Source organism: Somniosus microcephalus, chromosome 3 (genome assembly GCF_052327205.1).
Source record: "Somniosus microcephalus isolate GS21.2 chromosome 3, FLI_Smic_1.0, whole genome shotgun sequence".
NCBI lineage: Eukaryota > Metazoa > Chordata > Chondrichthyes > Squaliformes > Somniosidae > Somniosus > Somniosus microcephalus.
In genome coordinates this window covers 134,390,431-134,403,399 of record NC_140989.1, presented here as the reverse complement: position 1 = coordinate 134,403,399, position 12,969 = coordinate 134,390,431, and the positions used below count along the sequence as shown (strand labels likewise).

At 46.9% G+C, this 12,969-nt stretch overlaps 1 protein-coding gene across 5 annotated transcripts in view; it reads right to left on the bottom strand.

Moving 5' to 3' along the window:
* Positions 1 to 12,969, bottom strand: part of kif16ba (kinesin family member 16Ba) — a 290,426-nt gene that overhangs the window by 40,544 nt on the left and 236,913 nt on the right. The window contains exon 26 of one of the 5 annotated variants that reach the window (XM_085981642.1): positions 2,543 to 2,837. The exons of the other annotated variants lie outside the window; for them this stretch is intronic. Within the exon in view, the coding sequence (XP_085837768.1) occupies positions 2,769 to 2,837 (69 nt within the window). The 3' untranslated portion in view covers positions 2,543 to 2,768. Of the gene's footprint in view, positions 1 to 2,542; positions 2,838 to 12,969 lie in introns of those variants that run through there. 5 annotated transcript variants of the gene reach the window in all.

The following is a 12,969-nucleotide window of genomic DNA, read 5'->3' as shown; positions in this document are numbered from 1 at the left end:
GTCGAGTCTGCGATTTCACAACAGACCCGACACCAAGCGGCGGGTGAGGGATTTAAGACATTTAACTCCTTGTGGAGTGCTTGTCAACTGCTATTTTGACAGCCTTTTCCTATTTTCCCACATTTTCAACGGGTTTCACGACGTTCGGAGAACACGCCAGGTGAGTACGTCGGGAAGACCAATGAGCTGGATAGTTCACAGCTGCAACTGCAGTCTAAAAGCTGCACTCTCGCATCTGTTCAATTTCAAATGTCAGAGGTTGCTGATTTCACGATTTGGGAGACACATTCTGTCTTGAGGCTGTAAGTGTGTGGTGTTAACTCTATATCCACCGTCACCTCCATTCCTGGACATAAAAGGCACCTTGACCCTTCAATGTGCCACCTCAAATTGTGAGCACACATATGGCAACGATGTCAACCATTCATACAACATTAATTTATTACAACAGAATAAAAGAACAGAAACTCAACATTGATTTCTAGCAGAACACCCAAGTGAGTACCTTTGAGATTATTTACGTTGTCAGCTTTCTCTTACGCGTGCTTCTACGTGGTGCTACCCCTGTGGCTTCAGCAGATGTAGAGACAGCCTGCTCATTTACCTGCTGTGCCTGCTTAGACGCCTTTGGCGGTCGTCCTCTGGGTTTTGGAGCCTGTGAAGGCCCCGCCAAAGTTTGCTCCTCCTGCGGCTGCACAGCGGCAGACTCAGCCATCACTGCTCGGGGAGGCATCTGGGGCTCTGACCCGAGGGGTTGGCAAGAGGATGGAAATTTGAGTGCTTAGAGAGGAGCCCCCACTTGCATGTCGCTTCCCACCATCATCCCTCTCATGGGCCACCCGCATTTCTCTGCTAGCAAGTAGCTGGAGAGCACCTTGCTACACATCAGTGGGGCCATGAGGAACCGTCTCTATACTGACAGTCCTCATAACGGGGACTTACATGAACCTCTAGTTCACCTCCACGAGAGATGCCCACCTATCCTCCATAGCGGACCATCTATTTTTTTTTATTTTTTTTATATAGAGTTACCATGTTGTTTTGAGTCTGGCGATTTATGTCCTCCAAGGAGGTTGCCATCCTTCCCATGGCGTTACCTACATTTACCATTGCGTGCATCATGGCATTGCTCATGCTCAAGATGGACTCTTCCATTCTCTGCACACTCGCAGTCACCGTGGTTACAAACCCAGTCAGAGCCTCCTGCACTTGTTCCTGAAGCGCCAGCACCGCTCTCTTTCTGAATGGCCCCCGAGGCTCAGCGTCTACATGCAGCTGAGCAGAGCTAGGAGCGTCCTCCAACGAGGACTCTCCACTGCTGTCCCTGTCTCCATCATCTGCTCTTGCTCACTCGTGAGTTGTGATACATCAGGTGACAACACTACTCTATCTCGCAATTGACCCACCGAGGTGTGCGTCTCTGTGCTGGTGCTGGGTGCGCTCATTTCTGCTGACGCTGCTCCCTCAGAGGATGCAGTATCCTCTGAGGAGTCCTCCTGCTCTTCTTCCTGGACAGTAGGGAGGGTGGCTCTTGATGGTCCCGTGGTAGAGTAAAGACATGAGTTAGACATGTGATATGTAGATTGCAGACACATCTCATTGTGCACATGATGAGCATTCAATTCTATTGACATCAGATCCCATATGTGTCACTCATGAAAGCCAAATAAGATGGATGGAGAAGCATTCTGTCACCAGGTTGTTCTACTGAGCCCCTCTCTCCATCCCCCCCTGACCCTGAACACGGGGGCCCCACAAGGATGTGTGCTGAGCCCCCTCCTCTACTCCCTCTTCACCCACGACTGTGTGGCTGTTAATGGTTCCAACACCATCATCAAGTTTGCGGATGACACCACGGTAGTAGGCCAGATCACCAACAACGATGAGTCAGCCTACAGGGAGGAGGTCCAGCATCTCGTGAAGTGGTGCGCCGATAACAACCTGGCCCTTAACACCAAGAAAACCAAGGAAATCATTGTGGACTTCAGGAAGTCTAAAGGCGGAAGTCACACCCCCATCCACATCCATGGGGCTGTGGTGGAAAGGGTGGACAGCTTTAAGTTCCTCGGAGTCCACATCACGGAAGACCTCTCCTGGTCCCTCAACACCTCCTCTCTGGTGAAGAAGGCCCAGCAGCGCCTATATTTCCTAAGGAGGCTGAAGGGATGTAATCTGTCACCCCTGATCCTCTCTAACTTTTACCGCTGCACTATAGAGAGCATCCTGACAAACTGTATCACAGTATGGTATGGCAGCTGTAGCTACTATGACCGGAAAGCCCTGCAGCGGGTAGTCAAAACTGCCCAACGCATTACCGGCACCTGGCTACCGACCATAGAGCACATATACCAGAAACGCTGTCTACGGAGGTCACGGTCCATCATCAAAGACCCTAACCACCCCAGCCACAGTCTGTTCGCCCTCCTGCCATCTGGGAGACGCTACAGATGCATTCGCACCCATACGACCAGATTTAGGAACAGCTTCTTTCCCAGGGCTGTCATCCTACTGAACTCCACAAATAAACCCTAAAGCCTGCACATCTTCCAATGCACTTTATTATGGTTATATTTATGTTAATATACTACAAGCCAAATGTATGTTGAATGTTTAAATGTCTTAATCCAAATGTACACTCTCGGGAGCCGCAAGCCTACATTTCGTTGTACTGCACTTGTGCACTAACAATGACAATAAAAGTTGATTTGATTTGATTTGAAGCTGTTCCACTGATCCCGCAATGTCGAGAGTGGCCTCCTCAGCGTTGGTCAGCTGTGAGTACGATCGTGATCCTCCGCCTGTTCTCTCCCTCTCCCTCTATTGTGGGCTCTCTTTTCCTGCAATGAGGGAAAGAAGTGGAGTTTCAGTGAGAGTGATGGAATGAGAGTAAAGAATGAATAGGATAGATGTTTAGAGGGAGATTATGATGGAGTGAGTTCCTATTACCAAGTTCCCTCCTTTTGAGTTGTTAGTTGTTGTGATTGCACAACCTTGAGGGTGGGTGTGAGGGGTACATAGTTAGATGGGGAAGTGATTCTGTACATAGGGAGAGAGGGATGGGTGATGGTGCAAGGGATGTTGGTGAGAGTTAGGATGTGCAGGAGTAGGGTTGGCAATGCAGAGTGATGGGGATGTGATGACAGGCACAGCAGAATTAAGGTAAGTGTGCTTTTATACTCACTTTTCCAGAGTGCAGGAGATCATTGAACCTTTTCCTGCATTGGACCCAGGTGCGTCTGAACACAGACCTGGCATTGACCTCCTCAGCTATTTGCAGCCAGGCAGCCTTTGTCTGCTGAGGAGGTTTCCTTTTTCCTCACCTGGGTATAGGACCTCCCAATGTCCTCTGACTCCCTCCACAAGAACATGGAGGGAGTCATTGTTGAAGTGGGAGCAGCCTTTTGTCTCTCTGCAGGCACCGTGGAGAGCAGCAGCATGCAGGAGCATCAGAAACGACATGAGATCTAATTGTGAAATGGCCTCCTTAAATACACCGGCTGCAAACGCGTCAGTAAAGCAGCTCAGCAGACCTGCACCTTGTGATCAGGGCAGGTAACGCGCATGGCAGGCTTAACTAGCCCAATTAACAGAAAATTGTGTCAGCAGGCCAGCTGGAGCCGGGAGCGGGACCGGAACCCGCTGACTAACATTCCCGATGCCGACCCGCCTCCAATCGGAAAATCCAGCCCTTTGTGAGGATTAAGTGTACAATCAGGCAAGGGAGCTCTCTCAGGCAGGAGTAATCAAAATGGCTATCCCATGTAAGAGGGACTCAACTGCCACTGTTGATATATAACAACCCCTTCAATAGCTGTGGCTGTTGCAAAGCTTCTGGTATCATTTGTCAATTGTGACCTTCATATCTGTATAACAGAATCTTTGATTTACCGTGACAATGATTTATCATGGAAATATTTCTTGGTACATTAGATACTTCAGAGGGAACATAATTGTACAGCCTTGACCTAGCACCTCACAGCACCGAGTGTCACCCACTGCTACAGTGGTGAGCACCAGCAGATATATCGGGCTCGAATTTCATCGGGCCGTTGAGGCGGGATTGGAGGTGTGTGTGGGGGGTTAAAATCCCGAAATCGGGGGGGGGGGGGGGGGGGGGCACGAACCCATCCCACCCCCATACCCGTTTCACAGGAGGCGGGTACCCGACCTGTGCTGGGAGCCGCCTCCCCGAGGCGGGAAGGGGATTAGTGCCAATTAACTGCCTATACACAGGTAGTTAACAGGCAGTTTTTAGCCTAATCCCTATTTTTATCCCTGAAGTGTGGGCTTCCCGACGGCTCCAAACCACACCAAGTTAGCGAGGCGGACCGTTGGGCTGAAGGACTTGGAGGGTTCGAGATGTCCGGTGTTCAGGTGAGTGATGGGTGCATGAGTGCAGAGGTAAGTGTGTTTGGTGTGTGTAAAGTGTTTAAATAAGTTTTACTTACCTTTACAGGCTTCCTTCCTTCAGGTCTCGGGAGTCTCTCATCTCACCGGCACAGAAAGCAGAATGGCTGCGAGCTGTCAAAATCTGCAGCATTCTGCTTTCTGTTCTGGAGAGATCTCTAAATCAGCCTGAGAGGAAGGAATTAACTTGCCAGTGTTTGACGGCTTCAAAGAGCTGTCAAACGCTGATATTTCATCTGTCAAAAGCTCTTGACAGATGAAATGTCAATCTGTGACATCACCTGTTGCCGGGTGGACCTTAATTGGCCTGCTAAGCCCGCTGGGTGGGCCCAACAAGGTCAATCAAGTGAAAATCGAGTGGGTTGGCCACAGCTCGATTGAGGCGGGACTACAACCCCAAAAGTTGTAGTCCCGCCTCCTACACGCCTCCATTGATAAAATCCAGCCCAGAAAGTTTGGGGGAGTCTGTTAGTGAATTGCAGGAGGAACCATTTGGTGCAACACAGCACAAATCAGGAGGCAAACATATCGGTGGAAATCACAGGAGATAGTATCTGCTGGTTTGAGGCCTCCTTCATCTGATATGCCCAGGGATTTAGACCGGACAGAATGTACCTACATATGTTCGTTGGTAGTACAACATGAGCACTTAATAGAGCCATTTAAAACTATGCCTTGCAGCCTGTACAGTTTGGGATGTCCACAACCTGCATATCTTGCATGACCGAGCTAAAGGGTGCCATGGAAAACTCCAGGCCCTCTGCAACAGAGCACTCTAGGGCAAAGTTCTATGCTCAGGTATGCCTTCCCTCAGGAATCCTTGGACTGGAGCTAATGGAGACTTTGAACTTAAATCTAGAGCAGACTGTGCCCTCTAGATTAACTACATTGATGAATCAGATTTAGATAGCCAAAATGCAGAGTATCTGCAATACTGCTCTGTTGCTTCACCTTAATGAAAGTGAATGGGCTGTACCTTCTATTTCCTAACTATGTGTTGCTTCTAAGTGCAGTGAAGTGGCTGGCTGGTTGCTGGGTTTCATTGCTTACCTCAAGAGATGGAGCTTTCCATATAGTTTGCACACTGACTCCAAATGTGCATTAGGGCATACTGAGTGCATCCTGTGCAGAGTGGGCATGACGCTCCCACACCCAATGAGGGCCCGGCATCCTAATGCGCAACAGGTGCTCACCATTGCATCATCAGCCCCAAGGTTTACAGTGATTATCTACAGCACCTTGGAGATAGCTCGCAAATTTAAGGTAACCATGTCAAAACGTATTGCTTTGGGACCTGCTTCTAATTCCTAACTTTGATCTATGCTGTGTTTTTTTTTTAAGAAAGGCAACCTAACATCTACGAAAAGTGTAAAAAAACTTTCCCGGGAGGACAAGCTATGAGCATTATTAATCATTCTCTGTGTTTATCGTAGAGCTGTCTAAGACTCTTCCACCAGCTGAGCAAGTTTATCTAAATCAGGAAAATGCCAGGTTCAATCCTGGATTGCTGAATTAGCTGATTTCCACTGGGGCAGCTGAAGGGGAGCTACTATTGGCCACGGTGTCCGTGGGTAATAACTGGGCAAAATTAGCCAAAGTTTCCATTCTTAGTTGGTATCCAGTGTGTGCGAGCAAGAATAAATGGGACAAAAGGATCAGGATCAGCTGTGACAGACGCATGGTTGATTTGCTTGTTATTCGGCTCACACAAGGATAATAGTCCCTTTGCAAAATATCAGCGGGTGCTTACTGACCATGGAAATGTACTTCAGCAAGGAGTCAGGGAGAAACAATGGTGGGAAAAAAAGTAGTCCTGATTTAAAATAAAATAATAAAAACAAAGAATAATTTACCAATCACAATAAAACCTTTTATTAAAACTGAAATGACTTATGTAGGCAAATGTGGCAACCATTCTGCACCACAAATAGCTGTGAAAACTCTTACACTGTCGATGTATTGCGAGCGAGGGTGAAAAAATTACTACTGCAGAGTAGAAAGTCAATAGAAAAATCAAAGCTGATGGAATTAAAGGAACTTTTGAATGTAAAATCATGTCACGTACAAGAGAATGTTTGTCGGGTGGCTGACATACTACAAAGTTAATTGCTGTAGCGGCTCAATGAACACGAGCCTTCAGCACAATTACATTCCTGTTGCTTAGGGAGATTGGACATTGCCCACTTTGACCTTTGATGAACAGGCTCCTGCTACACTCTTTGGCTTCCTATGGTTAACCTCCAAAAGACAATGCGTCATTTTCAACCAAGCGATTGCATTTTGTCAAATTAACAGTTCAAGAAGCTCCTCTACCAGTCACTGAAGCATTTCTGCATTTCAAAAAGTACAGCTCTTTATTTCAGAAACAATTACTACCCTCAATTATTCATAAATGTACATAACCTAATAAATTCTATGTCTTATGTGGCTCAGGGACAACAGATGTTTGAAAAAAAATGCAACTGTAAGATTTAGTACTTAGAATTCACTAACTATATGCAAATATATTAACATTTCAAGGCAGAGTTAATAATTCACTAACGCAGAACAAACACGAGGGATCCTGGACAGCATGTTTGTAATCTGGCATTAGTGATGTAATCAGCTTTCTTGGGTATAAAAGTAACAATTTTGGTGGTTGAACACAGAAATGTTGCAAAAAAAGGGAAGATTTCAAATGAACTCTAGGTGGAAGATTGAACAGACTAAAGCACAACTAAATCTTTTAGTTACACTTTATTTCAACTGTAGTTCAAAAGATGTGCAGCAAACATCTGGGCGAAGGGGGAAATCCAGATACCTGCCAATCAACTTCATGCTAACAGTACTGGAACAGCAGTAAAAAAAAAGGATCTCTCCTACAGTGGTTTGAGCTCAACAACGTTACAGTAGTTAGAGAAATAATTAATTTACAGAATTTAATTATCTGCTTGTAAACTGGTCGATAAATTCTCTTGTAGCCAGCATTATACATTTTGGGGGCAGTCAAATGCTTGCTTCAAACTTGGGCTTGAATGGGAACAGCCAACTGAACTATTCTTTCAAGAAATTGCAATTAAGCTTTTTATTGTCTTCTGATTGATTGCATTGACCACATCAAAAGCATCACCATGTGACTTTGATGATTCCTTCGTCTTCGGTTGTGGCGACTTAGGAATCTGTACGGCAATATCTATATGGCTGTAAAGTGGGTCTTTTGAGAAACGGGCTGATGACAGCGGTTTTAGAAGCGAGAGGGACAATACTGGAGGAGAGGAAACCTAGCTAGCAAAAGAGTCAAGAAGGGAAGTTGAGTGGTTAGTACTTTAGTAGGAATTGGATCAAGGGAGCAGTAGGTGGGGCTCATGGACAAGATGAGTTTGGAGAGGGCGTGAGAGGAGATAAAAGAGGAACTAGGGAAAGACATGGGATAGTCAGAGTGTGAAAGGCTCAGAGGGTGTAGAATTCTTAAAGTGCATCCAGGAGAGCTTTTTGAGCCAGCATGTAGAAAGTCCTACAAGAGAGGGGGCGGTACTGGACCTAATTCTAGGGAATGTGGCTGGCCAAGTGGAAAAAGTGCTAATAGGTGAGCACTTTGGTGACAGTGACCATAATATGGTAAGATTTAAGGTGGTCATGGAAAAGGACATGGATGGGCCGGAAATAAAGGTTCTAAATTGGGGGAAGGCCGATTTTAATAGGATAAGGCAGGATCTGGCCAAAATGGACTGGGATCAGCTACTTGTAGGAAAATCCACATCGAAGCAATGGGAGGCTTTCAGAAGGGAGATTGAGATCATACAATGGCAACATGTTCCCGTAAAGGTCAAGGGTGGTTCCAAAAACCACAGGGAACCTTGGATGTCAGGGGATATACGAGAATGGATTAGGAAAAAAAGGAGGGCTTTTGGCAGATACAAAAGGCTAAAGACGAAGGAAGCCCTAGAGGAGTACAAAAAGTGCAGGGGGATACTTAAAAAAGAAATTAGGAGATCAAGGAGGGGCCATGAAATAACACTGGCGAGCAAAATAAAGGAAAATCCTAAGATGTTTTATAAGTATATTAAGGGTAAGAGGATAACTAGGGAAAAAATAGGGCCCATTAGGGACAAAAGTGGCAATCTGTGTGTGGAGCCGGAAGGTGTAGGAGGGGTTCTGAATGAATTTTTTGCATCTGTTTTCACTATGGAGAAGGACGATGTAGACATAGAAATAGGGCGGGGGGACTGTGATATGCTCGAACATATTAACATCGAGAGGGAGGAGGTATTGGCGGTTTTAGCTGGCCTAAAAATGGATAAATCCCCAGGCCCGGATGAAATGTATCCCAGGCTGCTGTGTGAGGCAAAGGAAGAGATTGCGGGGGCTCTAACACATATATTCAGGACCTCTCTGGCCACAGGGGATGTGCCAGAGGACTGGAGAACCGCTAATGTAGTACCATTATTCAAGAAGGGAAGTAGGGAAAAACCGGGGAACTACAGGCCAGTGAGCCTAACATCAGTGGTAGGAAAATTATTGGAAAAAATTCTGAGGGACAAAATTTGTCTCCACTTGGAGAGGCAAGGATTAATCAGGGATAGTCAACATGGCTTTGTCAAGGGAAGATCATGTCTGACTAATTTGATTGAATTTTTTGAGGGGGTGACTAGGTGTGTGGATGAGGGTAACGCAGTGGATGTGGTATACATGGATTTCAGTAAGGCCTTCGATAAAGTCCCGCACAGGAGACTGGTCAAGAAGGTAAGAGCCCATGGAATCCAGGGTGCCTTGGCACATTGGATACAAAACTGGCTTAGTGGCAGAAGGCAGAGGGTGATGGTCGAAGGTTGTTTTTGTGACTGGAAGCCTGTGGCCAGTGGGGTACCACAGGGATCGGTGCTGGGTCCCTTGCTGTTTGTGGTCTACATTAATGACTTGGATATGAATGTAAAAGGTATGATCAGTAAGTTCGCGGATGATACAAAAATTGGTAGGGTGGTAAATAGCGAGGAGGGTAGCCTCAGTCTGCAGGACGATATAGATGGGTTGGTCAGATGGGCGGAACAGTGGCAAATGGAATTTAACCCGGAAAAGTGCAAGGTGATGCACTTTGGGGGGACTAACAAGGCAAGGGAATACACAATGAATGGTAAGACCCTAGGCAAGACGGAGGATCAGAGGGATCTGGGTGTGCAAGTACACAGATCCCTGAAGGCGGCGGAACAGGTGGATAAGGTGGTAAAAAAGGCATATGGGATACTTGCCTTCATTAGCCGAGGCATTGAATATAAGAGCAAGGAGGTTATGATGGAGCTGTATAAAACACTGGTTAGGCCACAGCTGGAATACTGTGTGCAGTTCTGGTCGCCACACTACAGGAAGGATGTGATCGCGTTGGAGAGGGTGCAGAGGAGGTTCACCAGGATGTTACCAGGGCTGGAGCGCTTCAGCTATGAAGAGAGACTGGGCAGATTGGGTTTGTTTTCCTTGGAGCAGAGGAGGCTGAGGGGGGACATGATTGAGGTGTACAAAATTATGAGGGGCATAGATAGGATGGATGCTGAGGAGCTTTTTCCCTCAGTAGAGGGGTCAATAACTAGGGGGCATAGATTCAAGGTAAAGGGCGGGAGGTTTAGAGGGGATTTGAGAAAGAACTTTTTCACCCAGAGGGTGGTTGGAGTCTGGAACTCACTGCCTGAAAGGGTTGTGGAGGCAGGAACCCTCACAACATTTAAGAAGCATTTGGATGAGCACTTGAAATGCCACAGCATACAAGGCTACGGACCAAATGCTGGAATATGGGATTAGATTAGACAGGGCTTGATGGCCGGCGCGGACACGATGGGCCGGAGGGCCTCTATCCGTGCTGTATAACTCTATGACATGGGTTCAGGGCTAAGGCAGGGGTGAGCCTGTGGGAAGGTTTGGCTAATCGGGTCAGGGGAAATAGCAGTATGTTAAATGTTGTTGTAACTCACTTATAATTGTATTCCAAGTACTTTATTGAAATTAATAGTCAAAGACACTTCATGATCTGATGGGGCAGGCATAAATGTAACTCCGATTATTTCCTATGTGAATGAAATTGCCAGTCAAGTGCCAAGTCATTTGTTGTTTTACACTTGGTATCTTGCCCACCAGGCAGTGGATGAACCCTGGTAATTTACGATTATTGTCAGCATTAAAATATGCAAGCTGTTATGTGGGGAACTTGGTAGTACAAGCAATCCCATTGTTTCCTAAGGTGTTAAAAGATCATTACTATTTTGGTCACATTGGTTCTTCAAAGCAATTGCTTGAACTTCAGCAAGGGGAAAATATCCTTATGACCCAAAAATCTTCTAATGCTCATCAGTTTCTATTCATCATTGCTGTTATACATATGGAAAGTGTATAAGGTGTCAACCTTGGCTCAGTGGTTGCACCCACCGAGTCAGAAGGTTGTGGGTTTAAGCCCCATTCCAGAGACTTGACCACATAAACTAGGCTGACACATCAGTGCAGTACTAAGGGAGTGCTGCATTGTTGGAGATGCCATCTTTGCAACAGGGATATTATCTTGCTTTCTTTATTCATCTGGATTGATAAGTTTTGTAAAGTATTCAGATACATCTAGTATTTATTAAAAAAAACAATTAGCAGTCTCAACATTTTAATAGTATTGTACCCGTGGGTCATGTCGTGTGCATAACATTAAGCCAGCTTACGTTACGTAACAGTCAATTAACTGAACTCGAGTTTTAGATCAAATCTAACTGCAATACTTAACATTCAACACAGCGCTGTGCTGTAGCAGTGTATTTCTTAGATAACAGTAAAGATAAGTAAAGCCAAGCCCATTGCACTCACCAACAACTTGCATTTAGAAAGCACCTTTAATGTAGTAAAAAAAAAGTCCCAAGGCCCTTCACAGGAGCATTATCAGGCAAAATCTGACACCAAGCCACAAAGAGATATTAGGGCAGGCGACCAAAAGCTTGGTCAAAGAGGTACGATTTAAGGAGCATCTTAAAGGAGGAGAGAGAGGTAGGGGGACAGAAAGGTTTAGGGAGGGAATTCTAGGGCTTAGGGCCCAGGCAGCTGAAGGCATGGCCACCAATGGTGGAGCAATGAAAATCGGGGCTGTGCAAGAGGCCAGAATTGAGGAGCGCAGAGATCTCGGAGGCTTGTAGGGCTGGAGGAGGTTAGAGAGATAGGGAGGGGTGAAACCATGGAGGGATTTGAACACAAGGGTGAGAATTTTAAAACCTCAAAGCCCACAGAAATGGATGTTTTCGTGTTCCTCCCACTCCTGTTTTCGCCAACAGCATGGGTTCCACTCTTGGGTCACGTTCCATTTGCCAGCACCTTCCAGTTAGTGGCGGTAATGCAGCTGCTGCTGCATATCTTTTTCCCCAGGGTTGATATAGCCACCTTGGCCACTGGGATATTCTGGCTGCTGCCACTGGCTGTTTAGCTGCCCTCGCTCAATTGCTTGCTGACTCGCAAATCTGGGTGGTGTTGCAATACTGCGGTCCTGTTGCTCACTGCTGTACCCCATAACCAGAAGGAGAAGTCCCCTCCTCTGACCTCTTACTATACTCTACCCTCCTCCCTCCCTCTAAACCTGCTCTATCTTTCTTCCCCACCCGCCTCCACCCAGCCTCATTGTACCTACTCTTTCTGCCCTATTTTTGCCCCCTATCTTCAGTCTTACCTCAGACGTGGGTCCAATTGCTTTCCACCCCTCACCTTCCCATGTGCAACATCGTGGGGAGATCGACTAGTAATTTCTTAAGTTTATGGCCTAGAAATTCAGTTGGTAGCGCCAGTGATTAGCGCCTAAAGAGCCCGAGAATTGGGGCGTTACCCAATTTTCGGGCGGGCGCAGTGAATATAGCGCCACCTCCCATATTGAGTATCCTTTTAGCGCCGGCACTAACTCTTTGTGCTTGCCCACGGGCGCAGGCAGATCATGACGTCATTTCAGTGTGCAACGCCTTTTTGGCGCCCTGGACCGGATATTCGGTGGCGCCCGCAACCTTTCCGCCTGGCGCTATTAGTGACAGTTGGATGGAGCGTTCCCAGGCCCTTCTCGGACTTGGGGGGGGGCGCTATTTAAAGGGGACAGCACTAGTATAAAAGCTGCAGCCATTTGGGCTGGCCATTCTGATCGTTGCTGGAGAGAGTTGCTGACCTTCTGTTGGACAGTAATTTTCTCATCGAGTCTTCGGAGGCACTGGCAGCTTGAGGGCCCGGCTCCCGAGCTGGTGATGCAGCATCTGAAAGCAGGGAGGTGGAAGAGTGGCTTTAGCAAAAGGACAGCTTGGCAGCAAGGGATGCCAGATTGCGGCAAGGCTATGACATGGGTCTACAGTGAGAAAGCATGCTGGCGGGGGGAACAAGTGGAAGGAGACAGTTGTAAAAGGTGAGAACCTTTCCATCGCTGTCGACAATGGGCTCGGCAGCTGCAGTGGTTACAGGACTACTCAGACGTCCTCCAAGAATCTGGTGGACTCTCTCCTCGAGATCCGTGAGAATGACCACTTGTGGAGGTCCTCTGCCGGTGCGAAGCTGGTCTTTCCCCTGCAGTCCAAGCTGGCGAGGATTGGCAAAGGAGGG